Genomic DNA, 21,112 nt, shown 5'->3' on the forward strand with positions numbered 1-21,112 from the left:
ACCTGTTCAAGAGTAGACCCACAGTTCTCTAAAAATTTCTGTTACTGACTGTACATGCTAACTTCCTGAATTGATAGTGTTTAAGAACTTACCCTTTTTACCTCGTTTACATGATGTCCATGTAGTAGCTGTAAATGGTTAAAAATAAGAAAAGTAGAATCTAGTTTAACAATCATCATGAGCTAATGAGAAGTCCAACATAGCAGCAATAAAAAAAACAGAAGCTGTTTTAGCAAGTGGGGAAGGCAGAAGGGGGAAAAGTGTGAATCTATACATGCCTATATATTTGCATCAGAAATCCCTGCATTCATATTCTATAATTTAGACTGCAAACAATGCTGACTTTTAATAATGATCACTAGAGAAAAACTGCCAAGAATAACAAATTATTCCCAGAGAGAAACTGTGTGGGTACACAGAATTCACATATTATGTCTAGCTGTTTGTTGCTCATTCTACAAATACATATTAATATTAGAATAGCAGTCTGTTTTCCAGCACTGGTCATATTAATTATTACTGGAGTCCTCTGTCAGCTTCATAGGTTCTCAATGTAAAGTTTCAGAAGACAGTAGTTTATTAAACTCCAACTTCATCTTTATTAGGCTCACCCAGAACAAGAATCCTGGTAATGTGTTTTTAACCTATTAGTTGATTATTGTCTTTCCATAGTAATGAAATTTTAAATACTTCACATACTGAACTGCAATGGCTATCTCTGCAGTGCCCAGTCCTGCAGGCTGGAGTGCAGCCCCTGTAATTCAGTATCTATGTACAGTCTCAGAGGAGGACTCCTAATGGCCAAGACGCTGATACATATGCTGGCTCAACTAGTCAAATTAATATGAGAGCAAGAGTTGCACCTTAATTCAACAAGCCTGTGTTAGAAAATCTAACTGCTCTATGATTAGTTCCAGCAGGTCTGGGCCACCAGACCCAGAAAATTAAGTTACAACATATAAAGCTATAAAACGGTAAGGCACCAGGAAAGGATAGAAGGGGAAAGAAAGAGAATGGGAAGTGGAAAGTAAGAGATTCTCAAGATCACCCAGTTTAAACTATCCTTTATAGATCATGGAGATTGCTGCTCGAAGAGGGAAGGAAAAAAAAAAAAAGAACAAAATTAAAAAAAAGAACAGAAAACTCTTTATGCATAGGTATTTGGGAGCACCCCCAAAACTGAGCGTATTCCATAAGGTTTCCCTGATATCCACTTCAACCATCCTGAGAATTACAGAATTTTTCTTATGATGTTATTGCAACTCTGTTCTAAAATAGACACGGTTTTAGTTTACTTCATATTTATCAATATATCTTAATGCTACATCTCTAAAGGCCACTTGACTTATGCTACAGTATAAATGAGAAGAGACACATTGGATTTTGGGTTAGATTTTCTTGTATTTTCCTCTCCTAAAAGCATACTTAGGGAGGGGTGTTATAAAGGTTTATTCTTTTAAGTTATTTGCTTGTCTAGTACTGCTGCTATGTAGATCCATTATTAATGCTACCAACATTGTCAGTACAAGAAGCTAAAAAGCAAGCCTAAAGAAATTAATGCATAACGATGATAAAGATGATAAAATATACATTAATCCCCCCCCCAAAAAAAAAGCAAAGTCTTTTTTTTTAAATCAAGTTACAATAATAACTACACAGTCTTTTATGAATTGGGGAAGAGGAAGGCAGAGGAGGGAGGTTTTGGTCAATATCTTTGCTTTATTAAATAAGGTGTGTATATATATATATATATATGTTGTCTCACCTTAACAAATATTTTACACTAGGATCACATATCTCTCAGGTAACCATTAAAACCAAAGTAAATCTTCGTTCAACAGCAGTAAAAGTTACACGTGTGCACAGGTTATAACAGGAAGTTTGCCTCGAGGGCTTTTTCCCTTGCACAAGATACCCTACATCTGATTTGATATTAAAGGCTTCCTCCTTAAGCTTCTCCCACCTGCCTCCATCTTGGGTTTTGAGTTATGTACAAGTATGGATATACCAAAAAGAAACATATGCCAGAAAGCTACTCATAAACTGACAAGACAAAAGAAAACTAAAAGATGTGATCCCTCTCCAAGTAGAATATAAGGATAGGTTTCCCGTAACATTTTTAATTCTATGTATAGAGGAACATATAAGTTTAAAAAGGTCACAGGTTCTGGAAAGAAAAATTAGAACTAAAATCAGTGAAATTCAGTTGGATCTGGAAGGGATAAACTAATTTGAACCTAATAGTTGAGTATGATTCATGCCTGATTGCAAAAGGCCTGAAACCTCATCTTGGTGGTATTAGGAATATAAACAAAGAGACAAAGCTCAGTTATCCTGAGAAGCCCTAACAGCAACTATCACTTCAGTATAGCAGTACATTAGTTACTGCTGGACAGAGAATACCTGACCATGTAGACTTAAAACCTGGCCAACCTTAACCACTCTTATGAAATGTTCATATTTGCAATGTGCTCCTTCAAATGTGTCCCTGTAAATTATTTGGTGACAGACTTACGATGTGAAGAAGAACAAGACAAGAAAACAACATTTATTTTTTGCAGCAATCAGAGCTGTCCTAAAGTAGTCTGTAAAAATAAAATGTAGACTCAAACAGCTTTGGGTTGATTTGGTTTCTTCGTTGCATGGGGATTTTTTCTGTTTTGCTGTTTGTTTTTTTCCTTCAAGAAGTGTATTCAATGTATATGGAAACCAGACACAGTATGAAACACCCAAGAAATTCTGAATAGCATGGCACACTGACACAACTTCACATGAACGAAAACTGCGTGCATTATACTCCTCAATTCCCACTCTCCTAGGATTTTACTGTAATAACAGTTATCTATTAGATGTTAATAAAAATAATGGGCAATTTTAAGGACAAACTTATAGCCATTGTTACAACATTACTTTTTTCTAATTCCTGTTCATATACTTACAGTTTCAGATAGAATACAAAAAAGCACAGATTTTTAAGTGTATACAAATAAATAATAAAAAAAATAGAGGTGATGTACAGAAAGGTATTGCCTGTTCTTTACTGAAATTATCTCAGCATGCAAAAAGAAATGCTAAGACATACAAAGCAAGATAATTAACTGTGGTAAAAAAAAATCAAAATATTTTAGAAGACTGTTGGGCCCAGTTTAATGTCATTGTGTTGTTTCAACTTACTTTAGTAACTCCAAATATATATTCTATTTGTTCTTACATTTCACAGCAGAGATTTACTGCTAAACTAGATCTGACCTGAGAATGAGAAAGCAGTCAATTCAGTATAACTGCTGGGTAATAAATTTTGCATCAGATGAAGCCTGGCATTTGGCTCATGCAGAAATACAAAAGCTATGAGCTATGAATGCCAAGTGAGGAACTGCAGAATACTAATGTTTGCAATCACCCATTTGAAACCCAGTTTAAACTCCAATAACTCTGTAAAGAGCGCTCTTTTAAGCACAGTTTGGTTACAAAGCCTACAGGAAGAAAGCTTGCCTTTCAAAGCAACCTCTTTGAGGAATGTCTTTCCACAATCTTTTTTTTTCTTTTTTCTTAAAGAAGATCTACCTTCATTCACCATGCTGTGTCAGCAGATAAAGTCAGAAAGATGGTATTTAAATAATATATATGTATATATGATCAAGTATGATAATTGGTTCTCTTTGATGTAAAATTACATGGCATACAGAAAAAAAAAAATCACACTAATTTCTGCTAGGATACGTCACAAGTTCCTATTCATCTTAAAATACTGCATTCAAAAAGGACTCCTCAACTTTTAAGGCAACTTGTAATGCTAGAATGCTCTCTCATACACTGAAGATCTTAATTTTTCAGATTGATTGACTAATGAATATCCAATAGAGGTACTAGATAACAAATATATCTTAATATGGGGGAAAATCTCAGGCAACTAATAGTTTAACTGTACACCTGACACGTAATTTTAGCCAAGAATCTGAAGACCTCTTTTGAGGGTGATCAGAAAATACGTTTGACACAAAGATACTAAACCTATTCTTAATTATTTGTATTAATACTATTATGTCAAAAAACAGACCTCAGAAAGAGAATTTCATTGTTTAGAAAAATCAGAGATAAAATTATGTTAGGAAAAAGAACAATAAAAGTAATGCCAGACTTTGTGCTTTGGGTAATAGAAAGTCTTGTCATCCTTCATGCCTTTATAGCAAAACTTCCAAATAACATACCAGAAGTAGAACCTCAGACAGAGAGGAACTTGCTTTGGTAGGTGGATTTGTCAACAACTGGCAGAAAAAGCTTATTCAAAACTTGCAATCAATGACAAAGATTTTAAGTTATATTCTCAGATCTAAACTGCCATCAGTGTTCCTAACATTTGCTTTATTCACACTAACCTTGAGAGATATTTATATTTCAACACTCTCTTTTCATGAAGAATGAGAGTACCAAGACAGAACTGAAGGACAACTAAAAGCTAAACTAAATCAAGATGATCTGTTTCATACTTCTGAGCTCCGAGTATAGTTTGTGTTACAAGCATTTCATTGTGAAGACCTTGTAAACAAAAATGGTGGTAGTACAACTTGGTCTTCTGCTTAACATTTTGAAAACCAAACGCCTTATGATCAGAAAACAGCTAAAAATAACTGCTTTGAGCAATTTCAGTGCCAACGTTAACCAAAACCAGATACTTTTTGACAAGACTATAGCTATACTAATGGAAGAGACAAAAACACTGAGCAAAATATCTAAAATTGCTTAAGAAATAGTCCAGTCTTTTATAATGGAAGAATAAAAAATTCCCTAAAGACTATTTATTTTAAGCATGTTTATTTCCTAAAGAATTTAATCCCATCAAAATACCCACTCAAATTTAGAATAAATTTACATGTATAAATTTCTAGATGTCTGCAGCTGGAAACTGCGTAAGATGTAATGAACAGTATTTCCTACTATATGAACCACACTTAGATGCATATAAAATGAACATATAAAGAGAGAGCGTGTCCCAAGTCTTAATCTATATCTACCTTCCAAGTTACCTCAAATATTAATGTCAGCAAAAGAACTTTACTAACAGATTTTCTAAAGAATTTTTTTCTAACATTAACAGAAGCAGGAAAGTAAGGAATTACTGCTTTTATTATTAGTATTCTGAGAAAAAAAAAAAGAAAAAAGAAAAATTACGTTGGCTCTCTAAAATAAACTTTATTCATCTGGACATAATAACACAGACTAGCAGGAACAAGTCTGTGGAGCGTTTCAATTCAGTTACCAACAATTTGCACTCCCCTTCATAAAGAGGGCAGATAAGAACACATTAAGAGCAGGAGGAGGATGAACAGTTGTCAAATCAGTAATCAAGAGAAAAAGAACACCCTCATGAAATGCCGAATAATGACCTGGAAACTAAAATGAGGCACTTGAGCTGAAGCATCAATCATCCATATAGGGAGAAGTAATATTTAGATGACTCCTGTACACAAAGGCTGAACAAACCACAGAGAAAATAGCTCCAGTAGCTAGTATGATCTAGTTGCAGTTTGATGCACTATCTCTAAGTAAATATGTCTAAGCAAAGAAAGACCCTACAAGAACAGAGATTACCTCAGAAAAGAGAACTGGGTGTTTGATAGACAAAGCACAGTGCAAACACTTTAAAATGTCTGTACACAAATGCAAGAGAAACAAGGGATTAGACGAGGGTTTAATTAAGGATGCAAATTAATAGATACTTCGATTTAAAGGTGAAGGCAGACACTGACTGCCCACAGAATGCTTTAAACAAGTTGTATGACATGATAGGAAGTATAAAAAATGACCTTTTATTAGACAGGAGATTACAGAATTATCTCCACAGAGAAGTGGGATAACCTCCTAGAATTTCCTGAGTTACATAAAACACGGTAGTCACAACACTAGAAGTGTCTAGTAAAGAACAATCATATGCCATTAACAAGCACACATGAAATAACAGTTTTAGCAATTACGGATGTACTAGATAATTTACCTTCTGTTCAAAGGGGCTCAAAAGAGCTATACTTTTATGCCTCAGTACTGCCTGTACCTTTCTATATCTATTGTATGTACCCAATTCTTGAACCAAAACTAAGCCAAGTAATTTATTTTAAAAGCAACCACATCTAATTGTTGACTGACTGACAATTTAATCAGGCTATGTGGTCAAGTTAACCAGATGATTAAACACTGTTCCTATGAAATAATGTTCAATAATGGTTTCAACACAAAGACTTATGAAGACAAAGATTTATGAAGACAAGTAAATACCAAAATGAAAGTAAAACTACATGCATGCATGTATGTGTATGGTACAAAAGCATACATAGATAGGAAAGAAGACTTTCTCAACTAAAAACGTTTAGACTGTTCGTTGATTCATTCATTGAATATAACACATTTAAAGCTAGGAATATTTTGTAAAAAGACAACATAACAGCCTTGCTTACAAGTTCACACAGGCAGGTTCTTTCAAACACTAGTTGTAGGATCCCAGTGTTGTGATAACACAATTATAAAATTAAATTATAAAAGTAATTGGATGGGTTTCCTCCTTCCAGTTTTTATGAGGTAAAGTGTAAGCAGTAAGAGTAAGCGGTGACACAACGAAGCCAGAGGAAACAACATTCACACATGTAAATTATGGAGCAGTTAAGAAGAGGAAAGGAATGCCAAGGCACCTCATTAGTAATTAATATACATTGACCATATGGTGTTTTACCATAACAGTGTTTTAGATATCTTTCCAGCACAGGTACCCTGTCAAAGAAAGACAAGTTTAAGTGAAAGCGCCATTATTATTTCTAAAATCAACCTAGAAAACTGAATATATCATTAGCATATCCCAAGACACAAAACGAACACAATATCTGACTAAGAGTTGCTAGCATTTGTTTTCAAATGTTTTGAATGGTGGATCCTGGTTTGGTTCATTTACAAATAGTGAATTCCAACAATATCAGAGATCTAAGAGAAAGAACTTCCTACTTTAACACAAAACACTTGCTAGTTTGAAGTAACGGTAAAACAGCATCCATTTTCCTACAGCTATTTCACTGAAACTCCTTGTAACGCTGGTACAGTACAACAAATATCTACCAAGGACTACTGTAGAAGGAAACAGTTCTGACTTGAAACATACCTTGTCTTGGAAACTCATCTGACTCCCTGTGAACCAGGTCAGAAACACGATTTCCATAGTGCATCCTGGTGTCATGATCATAAGCTTTCAGAGTCTCACTTGAGCTGTAGGACTTCTGAGTTGGTACTCTGCAGTCTTCACTGTCTAGTGAAGAGCTGGTATAGCGACATTCCTTCCCACACCGGCCCCTAGTCAAAGAGCGGTGTCTTCGATCTTTTATGTCCATTGTTGTCCGTCAGATAGATTGTTTTCAGAAAAGCTGCTCTCGTATTTGGGGTCAGTCACTATCACCTAAAAAATTAAACGATAACACAAAATGAGCAACATTTTGTTTTATTCTATTTTCCCCAATGTATCCTTGAAGAAAAATTCAGCACAGCTTGAGAAGAAAGAAAAGACACACATCATGTATCCCTAGAAATTGAAATAATTGACCTGAATAGAAGGGTACGAGGGAAAAAAATAAAAAGAGAAAAATCAAATTCTGTATCAGAATTGCATTTTATCTAAACGATCACCTTACTGAAAAGTTTAAGATATAATGATAACGCAAAAACAGTTATCTTCTGATTTTTTGAATGAGCAGAGATAACAATATGGAAATGACAGCATAGCATTTCTTCCTGTTATACAACAGTACAAAGAAAAGCAGACCCAAACCAGCTTTAAATATTTCCTTTCTTCTTGCAGGAGGGCTTGCAATTAAGAATGAAGTTTGCAGGACAGTTGCACATAGAAGATTGTACCTACTCGGTATTAATGCATAACAATAGTGTACATTATGCTTTAACAGCATGTTCACAAGCAGCAGAAAGTAATTTTATTGCCCCTGGAATCTAAGGCCCTGTTCTGACAAAAAGGTTGGACCAGATATCTCCAGAGATCCTTCCCAGACTCAACATTTCCACACTTCTCTGAGGCTCTAAGCACAGTGTGGGAAGTGGCACCATGGAACACGATCACACCATCTTCTTTGCTGTCCCTCAAGATGACCAGTTTCCCCATCTCAGCAGTTGCAGTTCTTCAAAATTTTGCAAATATCTTCTTGCTCATGGACCAGAAAGAGAGAGATTCTTGTAGTCTACTTAATTGGGACACACTTACTGAGGCATATACACTGTAATAGATGCCCATTAGCATGCATAAACTGCAAAATGAAAGATACTGTAGAAAGCAAGAAATATACTAAGCATGAGCACCTTACCCACTGGGTACTAATTATTTCGAGTTGGTATTTGTATCAATGTCTTTCTCTTGTGGTATCCCAGGCCCAGGTCTGTACTGCTTCTTAGAAACCCTCATGACAAAACCTTTTGCTGGAAATGAAACCTTCACCCACAAAAAACACATCGATGTGCTAACAAACAAAACTGGAACAAAAACGTATGCTTTTCTGTATGCGGTTAAGGAGGTGAGGAAATGGCTGTGGCTCATTTAGCTGGGAAAGTTGAAGGCACTGCCTTTCCCAGTGCTCCCCTCTGTGGGGGTGCCTACTCCGTGCCCACCCGACATGGGAAGCAGGTCCCCCCTGCCCGCCACTACCAGCCCTATCCAGAGCTCTTGCTTCAACTGCCCAGGAGTACGATTCCCCCTGCCATGACGGCTACCAACTCCAGCAGAAAGATGATGGAAAAGCCATAAGGCAGGCCTGTCTTGCAGTTGCTCACACAGCACATTTAAGGGGGTCACAACACTGGCGTAAGTATTGGCTAAAATACTTGCAGTATTTTGCTTTTTGGCTGCAATAGATGACGTCCCTATGAAAGGATAAATGTACTTGGCCAGATTTGCTAGTGAACTTGAGAGAAGGTTTCTTGGCTTCATTTAGACTCTGACATTTAGACTTGTGGTTTTTAACACCTATATTTTAAAGAAGGAAGTCAGGTAACCAGGAGGAACAGCTGCTTTAAGCCACCCACAAGTACTGTCAGTCTGTGAGTGATAAAAAGTGTAAACATGCTTACTTTTCTCTTTTTTTCTTTTATTTTTATCTGTCATGCTACATTTCAGAGGGGAAAACAGCATACAGAACAGCCAAAACAAAATCAGAAAGCATTCAGCACTTAAAAAGGTAGGGCTATCTTTGGTATATTAGATTAAGGTTAAAACTTGAAAGAAAAACAAAACACTCAAAATATTCTTCCCACTTCTCACCCCTCTGAACATCTAGTGGCTAAACTGACTTCTATATACCTGTATTCTTCAGCTGAATTCTTTGGTCCTGCAATATTTATTGCGGTGTAAAGCATATAAATACCCTTGCTAGCACTGGTGGCACAAACCCTTGCTTGGAGTTTGAGGAGATAATGATCGTTCAGAAGATTAACAATGCCTGGTTCTTTGATCCCAGTTCAATACTATCTCATCAAACTCAGATATCAATATATCACAGTTATAAAACACAGAAACAGATGAAGACAGTACAGAATTGAGCAAAAACTGGCAATTACTCTCTGTCTTCACATTACTGTTTTGTACTTTACAAAAGCCTATTCCATATGAAGGTATTGTCTTATTTATCAGTTCAGAAAAACAAATATCTTTTCTTTTTCATGATTGTTGTACTTTAAGCTGTCTGGCCTTATTTCTATTGTTTATGAAAGAACATTTATTTCCTTGTTACATTAAAAAGAAGGATTTACTATGACTGAGATAGTGCTTCTGAGTATTTCCATGATGTTAGCCTATTAAAACATCTTCTCAGGCAGATAGAATTAATTGAAATTGTTCCCACAATAAATTTTCTTCATAGAGTTTAGGGAAATTATGCTACGAATACAAAAATATCAGGTAATGGTAAGATACCATACTCTGCCCTTGCAGCACCCCACCTGTAGTGCTGCATCCAGGTCCACGGCCCCAGCACAAGAAGGATGTGGATCTGTTAGAGCAGGTCCAGAGGAGGCCACGAGGATGTTCAGAGGGCTGGAGCTGTATCTGCTGCTGATGCACATTTATATATTGGGCAAGCAGCAACTTACATGTATCTAACAAACTTTAGACTCACCATTCACCCCATGGAAGCTTTCCTGTGGTCACATGCAGGAGCTGTATATCTGCACATCACAACAGCAGTGGTAGCAAGAGTGTAACAATGGGGTTTTTAATATCCAATAGCATTAAAACACTGTATGTGTCCTACAGGCTAAGAAAAAAAATAAAAGGCTAAGAAGTGAAAAATAGTTTTCTTTAAAAGAAATTGTTTAAAAACATTTGACCACTTCTTTTTGTGTTAGCAAAGTCAAATCGATAGGAGGCATGGAGGGAGGACTCAAAATGAATTTTAATGGCTCAGGGAAGCCTACGCTAAAACTCTCTTTAAATTTGAAGTTGATTCTTACACTGGTCTTATTTATGTGCTTCTTTCTTGAATTTTCTAATGATCCCTTACTATTACAGTGCACATGGCCATTAGAACTGCCACTCACTATAGACAGAATGCAATAATCATTTTCAAGTTCAAGAGAAAACAAAGCACTTCACATTTACTTTGTGCCCCTAAATAACCCAGCACAACTAGATCAAAACGTTGCAATAGTGCAAATAATATTAAGAAGTCTTTTTTTAAAAAAGAAAAAAACACATAGTACACCATGTACCTATCTTCATTAAAAAAGAAGGTCTTAAAAGCCTGTACTTCTTTTCATCAACAACAATTGGAAATAAGCTTGTGATTTAGAGACTAAAATGCTGTTCACTATGAGTAAAATTTGATAATTCATCTTTGACACGGTACAAATTTTCAGTGAATAAATAAAAGGATTATTTAACTGCTGTATTTTTCACTTCTTTTAATATTACTGAAAAGTACATCTTTTACTTCTGGATCACCTCTGCTTTTTTAAAAAAAAAGAAAATAAAATGGAATTTTAGATGAAATACCGCTATAGTAAGAAGACTTGCAAGAATAACATTGATGACAATTGTGCTGTTTGTGATTTCTGGTCAAGAAAATCCAAGTATATTTGGACAGTCTGTTTGGTACAATAACATAAACTCATTTTCTATTGATTTCTTCCTTTTGATTTCTCAGTTTTCTTTTTTTTTTTTTTTTACTCAGACACTGAATTTTCCTTTTAGTTTAGCTAATCTTTCTAAATATCATGTTGAAAATGAGATATGTTTAGCACAACATTTGAAACAGCTATTTTAGAACTGTTTTGATGAATGATTTTAGTTAAGTAGCAAAAGACAAACAGTGCTTACAGGCATTACGTGTTGTTCTTTACCGCAGGGGAAAAAAGCAGCTTATTTATTTATTTTAAGGAAATAAGAGCTATAAGAAGTATTTTCAGATTAAGGGCAGTTAAAATTGTAAATATAACAAAAGCAAACGCTGTGACAAATATGTATGCCATGTTTTTCTGTCTACTTAGGCATGCATATTTTTATCTCCAAATCATCATTGGAGAGTTCTGCACTGCAGGAGCTTCTTAAAAATCCCAGAACTGTTTAAATCTATTATTTAAATTTGACACCGTTTCCCACAGCATTCTCCTCAAGAAACTGGCTGCTCTTGGCCTGGACTGGCATACGCTTCGTTGGGTTAGAAACTGGCTGGGTAGCTGGGCCCAAAGAGTCGTGGTGAATGGAGTTAAATCCAGTTGGAGGCCGGTCACTAGTGGAGTCCCCCAGGGCTCAGTACTGGGACCAGTTCTCTTTAATATATTTATCTATGATCTGGATGAGGGGATCGAGTGCACCCTCAGTAAGTTTGCAGATGACACCAAGTTAGGTGCGTGTGTCAATCTGCTCGAGGGTAGGAAGGCTCTGCAGGAGGATCTGGACAGGCTGGACCGATGGGCTGAGGCCAGCTGTATGTTCAACAAGGCCAAGTGCCGGGTCCTGCACCTGGGACGCAACAACCCCAAGCAGCGCTACAGGCTGGGAGATGGGTGGTTAGAAAGCTGCCTGGCAGAGAAGGACCTGGGAGTATTGGTTGATAGTCGGCTGAATATGAGCCAGCAGCGTGCTCAGGTGGCCAAGAAGGCCAACAGCATCCTGGCTTGCACAAGAAACAGTGTGGCCAGCAGGGCTAGGGAAGTGATTGTCCCCCTGTATGCGGCTCTGGTGGGGCCGCACCTCGAGTACTGTGTTCAGTTTTGGACCCCTCACTACAAGAAGGAGATGAGTGGCTGGAAAGCTGCCTGGCAGAGAAGGACCTGGGAGTATTGGTTGATAGTCGGCTGAATATGAGCCAGCAGTGTGCCCAGGTGGCCAAGAAGGCCAACAGCATCCTGGCCTGTATAAGAAGCAGTGTGGCCAGCAGGTCTAGGGAAGTGATTGTGCCCCTGTACTCTGCTCTGGTGAGGCCGCACCTCGATTTCTGTGTTCAGTTTTGGGCCCCTCGCTACAAGAAGGACATGGAAGTGCTCAAGCGAGTCCAGAGAAGGGCGACCAAGCTGGTGAGGGGTCTGGAGAACAAGTCTTACGAGGAGCGGCTGAGGGAGCTGGGCTTGTTCAGCCTGGAGAAGAGGAGGCTCAGGGGTGATCTTATCGCTCTCTACAGTTACCTTAAAGGAGGTTGTAGAGAGGTGGGGGTTGGTCTATTCTCCTACGTGCCTGGTGACAGGACGAGGGGGAATGGGCTAAAGTTGCGACAGGGGAGTTTTAGGTTGGATGTTAGGAAGTACTTCTTTACCAAAAGGGTTGTTAGGCATTGGAATGGGCTGCCCAGGGAGGTGGTGGAGTCACCATCCCTGGAGGTCTTTAAAAGACTTTTAGATGTAGAGCTTAGCGATATGGTTTAGTGGAGTACTTAGTGTTAGGTCGGAGGTTGGACTCGATGATCTTGAGGTCTCTTCCAACCTAGAAATCTGTGATACTGATACTGTGAAGAAGGACATGGAGGTGCTCGTGCGAGTCCAGAGAAGGGCGACGAAGCTGGTGAGGGGTCTGGAGAACAAGTCTTACGAGCAGTGGCCAAGGGAGCTGGGGTTTTTCAGCCTGGAGAAGAGGAGGCTCAGGGGCGACCTTATCGCACTCTACAGGTACCTTAAAGGAGGCTGTAGCGAGGTGGGGGTTGGTCTATTCTCCCACGTGCCTGGTGACAGGACGAGGGGGAAGGGGCTAAAGTTGTGCCAGGGGAGGTTTAGGTTGGATATTAGGAAAAATTTTCAGTCTTTACTGAAAGGGTTGTTAGGCACTGGAATGGGCTGCCCAGGGAAGTGGTTCAGGCACCATCCCTGGAGGTCTTTAAAAGACGTTTAGATGTAGAGCTTAGTGATATGGTTTAGTGGAGGACTTGTTAGTGTTAGGTCAGAGGTTGGACTCGGTGATCTTGGACGTCTCTTTCAACCTAGATGATTTTGTGATTTTGTGATCCCATTCAGAAAATAACATGCCATCAGGTTGAAAGGCCTGGAAGTGATGAGACTGAGCATTCTACCAGCCTTAGCCTCACACCATTTACCAACTGCTATGGATTAAGCCTTCATTTTCCACTGAGTTTTGGGCAGCGAGGGTGGATGGTGAGCATATCCTCTCCTCTGCACTGAGAAGCTTCATAATTGCAGCTGATCAGCTAACACAGGAAAAACATGGAGTTTCTTCCTTAAGGGTACTTTAAGTCAATTAAAAAAATCCTCTAGACAAACTCAGAAACAAATTTCTGAATGTTACTGAAAATGGGGATTCTGGCTGACCAACCTCATCAGCTGAAGATCCCTGTAGACTCAGAAACTCTACCACTAAAATTTCACTCTTAGCTAACCTTCTGCCAGTGCTCAAGGTCTAAAGCAAAGCACAGCATGCAGGAACCGACCAGTTCTTCAGTTTCATTTCATCTGCTAGGAACTGCGTGCTTTTGGATTATTTTACCCCCGAAAAGAACATGAGAAATGACAAAGTTCCCAAACACAGATGGTAGGTTCCAGAGCAGGTGGTAAAATATTGGCCTTAGATCCTCCATCACAGAGAACTGATTTAGTGCTTTCATTGGCTTACACATGATATTTACAGAGTTTTAAACCCTGAAAAAATTAATTTTAGATTCCCAAAAATATTACTTGCATCCAACGTACTTCAGTAACTGGTTGTCAAAAGTGCAGCATGGCCAACTATCATGTTGATTACCATTCCGGAATCACCAGCCATTAGGAGTAGATTGTGTTGCACCAACTCAGAAAGACGGCAAATTTTTGTAAAAACAGGTGACACAAGCAATGAAAACACACAGACATTTACAAAGAGTAAAGTTTAACATGTTGTCAAAGAAAGGCTTATAAACCTTCCGAAATATTACTAAGCAGAACATCACTAGTTATATAAGTGAGACTGAAATGACATCTACTTTTCTTCCAAGATACACAGATACAAAACAGCAAAAAGAATCTGAAGCTGATGGAAAGGAAACGAAGTGACAGAACAAAATTCTGTGGATATCCTGGAGTTTCTTAGATGTGTGAAGTGCTCTTGTTTTTCTCCTCTTTGAGAGTCTTTTTCCTTCTTTTCTCAAACTAGCAACAACCTTCCCTCCATCCCAAACGCCGTCCAAATCAAAAAATGGGGATTTCCCCCCAAGGGTAACATGCTTCCAGTCCTAACTAAAAACTATTTACAAATACTTATTAGCCTTTAGGACAGCCATGAGAGCTGTCCATCTCATATATGACCCTTCTACGGGAAAATCAAGTTAAGTGTCGCGAGTTAAATACCCACCTGAAGTCACGCAATGAGATTGCTGCACACGGGGAAACCTGAGTTCCAGTCCTTTGTTCTTGATTATTGTAGAATTGTTATCTACACACAGTCAGGGCCGTATGCAGTCCAATCAAATAATAAAAGAATCAAGCCCCTACAGTCCAATGCAACAAGCCAAGTTTTCAATTAATGTAATGCCTTAAACTTGGTATAGCTAAACAAGTTCACAAAATGGATTTAAAGACCTAATATGAACTGGCCACTTCAAAGACCAAGTTTGCTAAAAGTAATTGCCTAAACAACACTATTACTCTTCTACTGCCTAGAAAGAACAAACAATACTATTATCTACTGATAAAACACTGCTAATGAAGAAAGGTAGAATAATTTATCACTACATAATTAACACAATGCAGTTAAGCATGCTTTAACGATTCTGTATAACAGTTTCCTATCACTAGAGAATACTTTTGAGTCAGGAAATAATTGTCTAAATAATTTTTGATTAAGTCTTTGATAATACTGATCAACATTTACAGAAGTGAGATAAATGTAAATGTCTATGCAATGAATGACAACTTGCTTTATTTAATTGTCCATTGGTGGTCTTTTTTTTAAACTACTAATCCTAGGGTGCAATGTTGTCTTCAATTAAGTTAATGGGATTATTAACCCTACTAAGAAACGGAGCTAAGACGTCAAGCTGGTTTATGCAAGTTGTGCTCCTCCAGCCATTCTCCTTCTCTTTTGCTTTCACCAACACTTACTCATGCATTCATTTAATTTTCTACCAGCATTTTCTTATGTTCTGTACTCTTTTTGGCCTCTTTCTTTCCGTTTTCTCATGAACCTTATTTATCCCGAAAGTTTCAATTATGGATTTGAATGCTGTTCATTTCCACAAGTGTTTTCCTTTACATCCAGGCTAATCCATCAGCTGTCTTGGAACCTCTGAACACTGCCTCCATGTTAGACTCAAGGGTTTTGATATTAAACATATCATATATAATAATATATGGAAATATATTTGGATATAATATAATGGAATATATATTATAATATATATATATATAATGGATTATTATATATATATAATAATGAAAAAACGTAGTCGACAAAGGACTTACACTTTTCTCGTACTCAAGCAAGTCCATGCCAAGAATTTTAAGACAGTTCCCTCCTAACTCTTCTCCACTTATGTTCAGATGTTCTATAATTCTATACCTGCTGTGCACCTTCATTCCTGCTGGCAGAGCAGAAGTTGTACCACTGGGCAAGAGATGTGCCAAAAGAAAACTATTAGGCATGCACCTTTCATTTCTTGTTTATTCTTAATAGATGAGTATGCTGTTAAGGGGGAACTCTCCCAGAACCTGAGATCACGCAGAGCTCCAATGTACAACTCATCAGAGGATGCTACTATGAGAAGACTGTGTTGCTGAAGAGATTTCTCAGCAATTTTCAGACCTCTATAAAACTATTCTCAGAACTCATCAAATGTAGTAATCACGCAAAAAGCTATGATTTTAGGTACCTTACCCACCATTTCAGTTGAGAACAACACCTGCTGTTGACTCTAAGTTTACATTATTCTTTCTCATTCTGACCAAGAAACACAGCCCTTCTTTCTCTAAAGCCTCTACTGAAGCCTTCCTACCTTAATCTGATACTAATAATTTTCATATACTTACTAATAAGATGCTTTAATATGCTTTCTCCTTGCTAGCAGCGTCAACATAGTAAAGTAATGTTTAAAGAAGGTTTTATTAGAGACTACTTTTAAGGCTGTGTAAACTTATGATGATAATAAAACATGGTATATTTTTAAAATTCCTCACAGCAATTAGGAGAAAAAAATACAGTCCTTTTGTGTGTGTAAAACTATTAACCTCATTACTTGGGAGTTCTCTGACTCATTAAACAGATTTTTATCAGAAATAACCTAACTTCCTACAGGGATCCATTGTTTCAAAGGTTCAAGGTAAGGTAAGGAAATGAAAAATGAATGAAAAACAATGGAAAACCATTTTAAGGTGCATGTAACAGATGACGTTATATATCAACAGTTTCCATAAAAGCATATTCAGAAATATTTTAAATTCTGTATCACCACATACAGCGACAAAACTTTGCATAGTGAAATCAGAAGAAGGCAAGATAAGTTTCTCAGATGGCAACCATACCTCAAGTGTCGTTCCATCTTTCAATAAAGGAAAGTGTATTGCTTTATAAAAAATTGATTAACCATCACAGAAATGGATAGAATGAATACAACTGTTATACAAAATGACCAAGTGTAACTCAAAAACTCTGAAGTGAATTTCCAGTGTTTGCACAGCAAGCGGCTGGCAGGGCTAGAATTGAGGTCTGAAAGCTGTTCCACCCAAAATTGCAACATAAGATTTGCTTGCATATTATCATAGCAAAAGAGGATAAAAAGCATTACCTGGATTAATGGAAGTCTTTTAAATCAACCAGTACAGGACAATAAGCAGCAAATTCTTCCTAATATTGTACCATCACTGTGCAGACCTAACTACATCCTCTGTTCCATCTCCAAATTAGAAAGAAAAAAAAAAAAAAACCAAAACACATCACTCTGGAGGAAAACCTCTCTAGAGAAAAGGCCACATGCTTCACGACATGTTTGGCTATGTAGTCATGGAAGATAGTACATTAATTCAATGTACACTCTCACAAGGAAACTTCCTTCTGCAGCCTGCCCAGACTGGACCATCATTTTGCTTACTATCAGCTACTTGAGGGTGTCTCCAAAGAAATCCTGGCATTTGCTGGTGGACAAGAGGTTTCTTTTATGTCACTCTGTCAGCAGTCACTGCTCACTTGGTGGAGTTGTCAGAAATAAAACCATCCTGGCTCCTCAGCTGCCCAAGTTCTCAACGTGATCTTCATCCAGCACCTGGCAGGAGGTGCCCCAGGCACCTGGAGATATAGCAAGGTCTGAAGCAGTTCCAGCACAGAACCCAGGAGTTCACGGGGGGGCTATTCCCAGATAAGCCAAGAGACCAGCCATCTCCGTTTCATCATGTGTGGCTGAGGTTTAGAAAGCAAGAATAGTCTCAAGGAAGCAACCAGTTAAAAAACACGCACACTTCAAGTCTGAATGCTTTATAAGTAGAAAATTTATCTCTACATGCAGGCTTAAAGCCTACTTTAAAACTTCAACACAAAATAAGGCAGAGGCTACAGGAGTGTCTGCACAGAGGTGCAGCACGCATCACTGCAGTGGGGTTCCTACCATACATTTCTGTTGATGAGAGAACAGAAGAAAGGGACATTTATTTTTAATCACACAAAAATGGCATGCCACAGAAAGCAGAACAGGCTTTGTTGCTTATTCCATTTAACAACACAGACCATATTAGGGAACCTAAGATGAAACACAGTTCTAGAGTAAATAACATCTAGAGGGACTAAAAGCACAGTTTAACACAAGTAACAATCACAAGCTCTATCACAAGCCCCCAAACCCTACTGCAAGCCTGTAAGTTTCCAAATTTCATTTGACAGTGCTGACTTGGCTGTAGTTCCTTAAAACCAACTTTAGGTGTTTCTTCCTGGTACTCACATATATGGTACGTTATTCTGAGGTAAAAGAGAAAAACGAATAGATCAAAAGCTTAAGTTGTTACAGTGGTTTACCTACCAAATCCTTCCATTTCTGTTTCCAATGGAGCATTCAAAACAGATACTATATATGAACTCAAGATCCCACAGAAGTCAACGCTGGTTCCCTGCTTTCTCTTCCCCTATAGTCCCTTCTGCCAGCCTGCAAATGGCTTGCAAGTTTAAGTCAATATAGTGGGGCAGGGAGCTAACGTTTCCTCTCTGCTACATTTAATTTAAAATGGGTGTCATTATCTGTGCTTGGAGAAACCCAAGCCACTGGAAGTGGGTATATAGAAGAAACTGTCACTTAACTGCATTCTTAGGATTAGTCCAGGAAAGGGTGGGTCCCTAAAGACCACCCAGGTGTCCCAATAAATTAGGAAGGAGTTCCACTGCTACCAGAAGATAGTTTTCAGCTCTTTTAATGAAGTACCCTAATTAACCACCTCCTTTGTAACTCACCTTTTTTTTTTGCAGTTATGTCTGAGATAAACTGCTGTCTATGTTGATGGGTCCAGAATTTCAAGCATATATTTCTATGTTTATGAAACATGATCACCCAGACACAAACTACTGGCTTTATGGCAGTCACATAAGAACCATGATCCCCTGAACAAAGACTGCTGTATCATCATACTACATCCTTCACAGACTAATTTACTAATGCTCTATGTTTTAAAGCATTTCTCCTCATCACCAAGAAAGACACTGAGATCCCATATATTAACACACAAGATTACTGAGGCAAAGAGAAGAGCGAAGTCATAGAGCAACCCTGCTATTTAAAGCCTCTATTAGCTTCAGTAGGTTGTTCTAGTTTACAGTCAGGGAGAAAAACAGCCTCCTATCTCTTCTATCTACTTGTCAGCGCAGGAAGGAAACTGGAAACAAACGCAATAAACGCTTTATTATCCTGAACTGAAATCAATAAACTATCAACAGTTTTAACCTAATTTACTAGGAAACAGAATTGGAAAGGTATCTGACAAGGCTTTTCATATACATTAAAAGCCATCAGATTGTAAATTTAGGTCAATACTGAGCCAGACAGCGACCTACAGGTGAAGTGATCCATATACCATTACCAATTTCCTCAGTCGTCACAAGTCCCTCAGTAATTTCTAACTTGCATGAAATCTTTCATGAATTATTAAAATAGAAACAAAAGCAAAAACAAAGAAAAGAAATAGCTCTCTATGCGTTTTTCAGTGGTACGAGTATGTCACTGAAAACAAATTCTGTGCTAACAGTGGTTGAGACCGTGACTACCAACCATGCTGGATTTGCAAGCTCAGTCTGGGCTATGGCTAGGTAACGTAGTGTTCCTTGGGTAATGCCAAGAGAACTCCAGGTACCCCAGAATTAAACAGATGCTTACAAACCTCATATCTCTTGTACACCACCACCCCCCCCCCCCCCCCCCCAAGAAAAAAAAGCCTTCTACTTTAAAGACAGGAGGATTAGGAGGTGTACATTTGAGTACTTCGTAAATGGCATAGCAGAAACCACTACAAAGTGACATCTTTTACAGAACTAATGTAAAGATTTCATCCACAACAGAAATTACTGAAAGACTTTGGACAACTCTAGTTGTCTTTCCAGTAACACAAAATAACAGGTGACACAGAAGACTGTATCTGAATGTACTATATTAGGGATCAAGAATACCTCCTTGGTTTGTATTCACACTGACCCATTCTAGGAAAAACTGCTCCATGAACCACAAAGCCAACTTTCTGCAAATGAGCTTTGTGCTTATACAAGCAGCTAGAATATAAAATGGGAAAAAAAAAAAAAAACCAAAAAAACACAAATACTTGTTCAATCATATGCAATTAGACAAAAAAAAACCTGAGAACCATGAATATATTTACATGGCTTGTTTCAATTAGTTCTGAAACACCATTAAAGATAACAAGATCAATGCTGTCTATTTCAGCAACCAACAGCAAAGGAAGGACTTCAACTTGCATCCATCAGCTATCCTCTGTTACATTCCCATTTCTTGATGGACAAGCTAAAAGAATGACAGCCACCATACTGAGCAAGCATGCTAGGACTTAACGACTGAGAAGCAGCAGAAACAAAGTTACGACAATATAATGAGATTGTAAAATTCTATAATTTTGTTTGAAAAGAGCGTTACAGTAAACATCTTACACACCTACACAACTTGGAATCAAAAAATGGCTTGGGTTGGAAAGGACCTTAAAGCCCATCCAGTTTCAAACCCCTGCCATGGGCTTGGACACCTCCCACCACACCAGGTTGCCCAAAGTCCCATACAGCCTGGCCTTGAGCACCACCAGGGATGGGGCAGCCACAGCTTCTCTGAGCAACCTGTTCCAGTGTCTCACTGCCCTCACAGTCTCATAGTGAAGAATTTCTTCCTTATATCTAATCTAAACCTACTTTCTTTTAGTTCAAAGCCATTACCCCTTGCTCTGTCACTCCACCCCCGACAGAGTTCTTCCCCAGCTTTCCTCTAGCCCCTTTCAGGCACTGGCAGGCCACTGTGAGGTCTGCTCGGAGCCTTCTCTTCTCCAGGCTGAACAGCCCCAGCTCCCTCAGCATGTCTCCACAGGAGAGGTGCTCCAACCCTATGGTCATTTTGATGGCCTCCTCTGGACTCACTGCACTATGCCCACATCCTTCTTGTGCTGGGGGCCCTAGAGCTGAGCACAGGCTGCAGGTGGGGTC

General features: G+C 38.3%; 1 protein-coding gene across 6 annotated transcripts in view; it reads right to left on the reverse strand.

The window, feature by feature from the left end:
• TENM2 (teneurin transmembrane protein 2) overlaps positions 1-21,112 on the reverse strand; it is a 1,595,068-nt gene that overhangs the window by 504,187 nt on the left and 1,069,769 nt on the right. For all 6 annotated transcript variants that reach the window (XM_066977122.1, XM_066977125.1, XM_066977123.1 and 3 more), the window contains one exon: positions 7,142-7,432. In XM_066977122.1, coding sequence (XP_066833223.1) covers positions 7,142-7,367 — 226 coding nt within the window. In that variant the 5' untranslated portion in view covers positions 7,368-7,432. The remainder of the gene's footprint in view (positions 1-7,141; positions 7,433-21,112) is intronic.

Source organism: Anser cygnoides, chromosome 14 (genome assembly GCF_040182565.1).
Source record: "Anser cygnoides isolate HZ-2024a breed goose chromosome 14, Taihu_goose_T2T_genome, whole genome shotgun sequence".
NCBI lineage: Eukaryota > Metazoa > Chordata > Aves > Anseriformes > Anatidae > Anser > Anser cygnoides.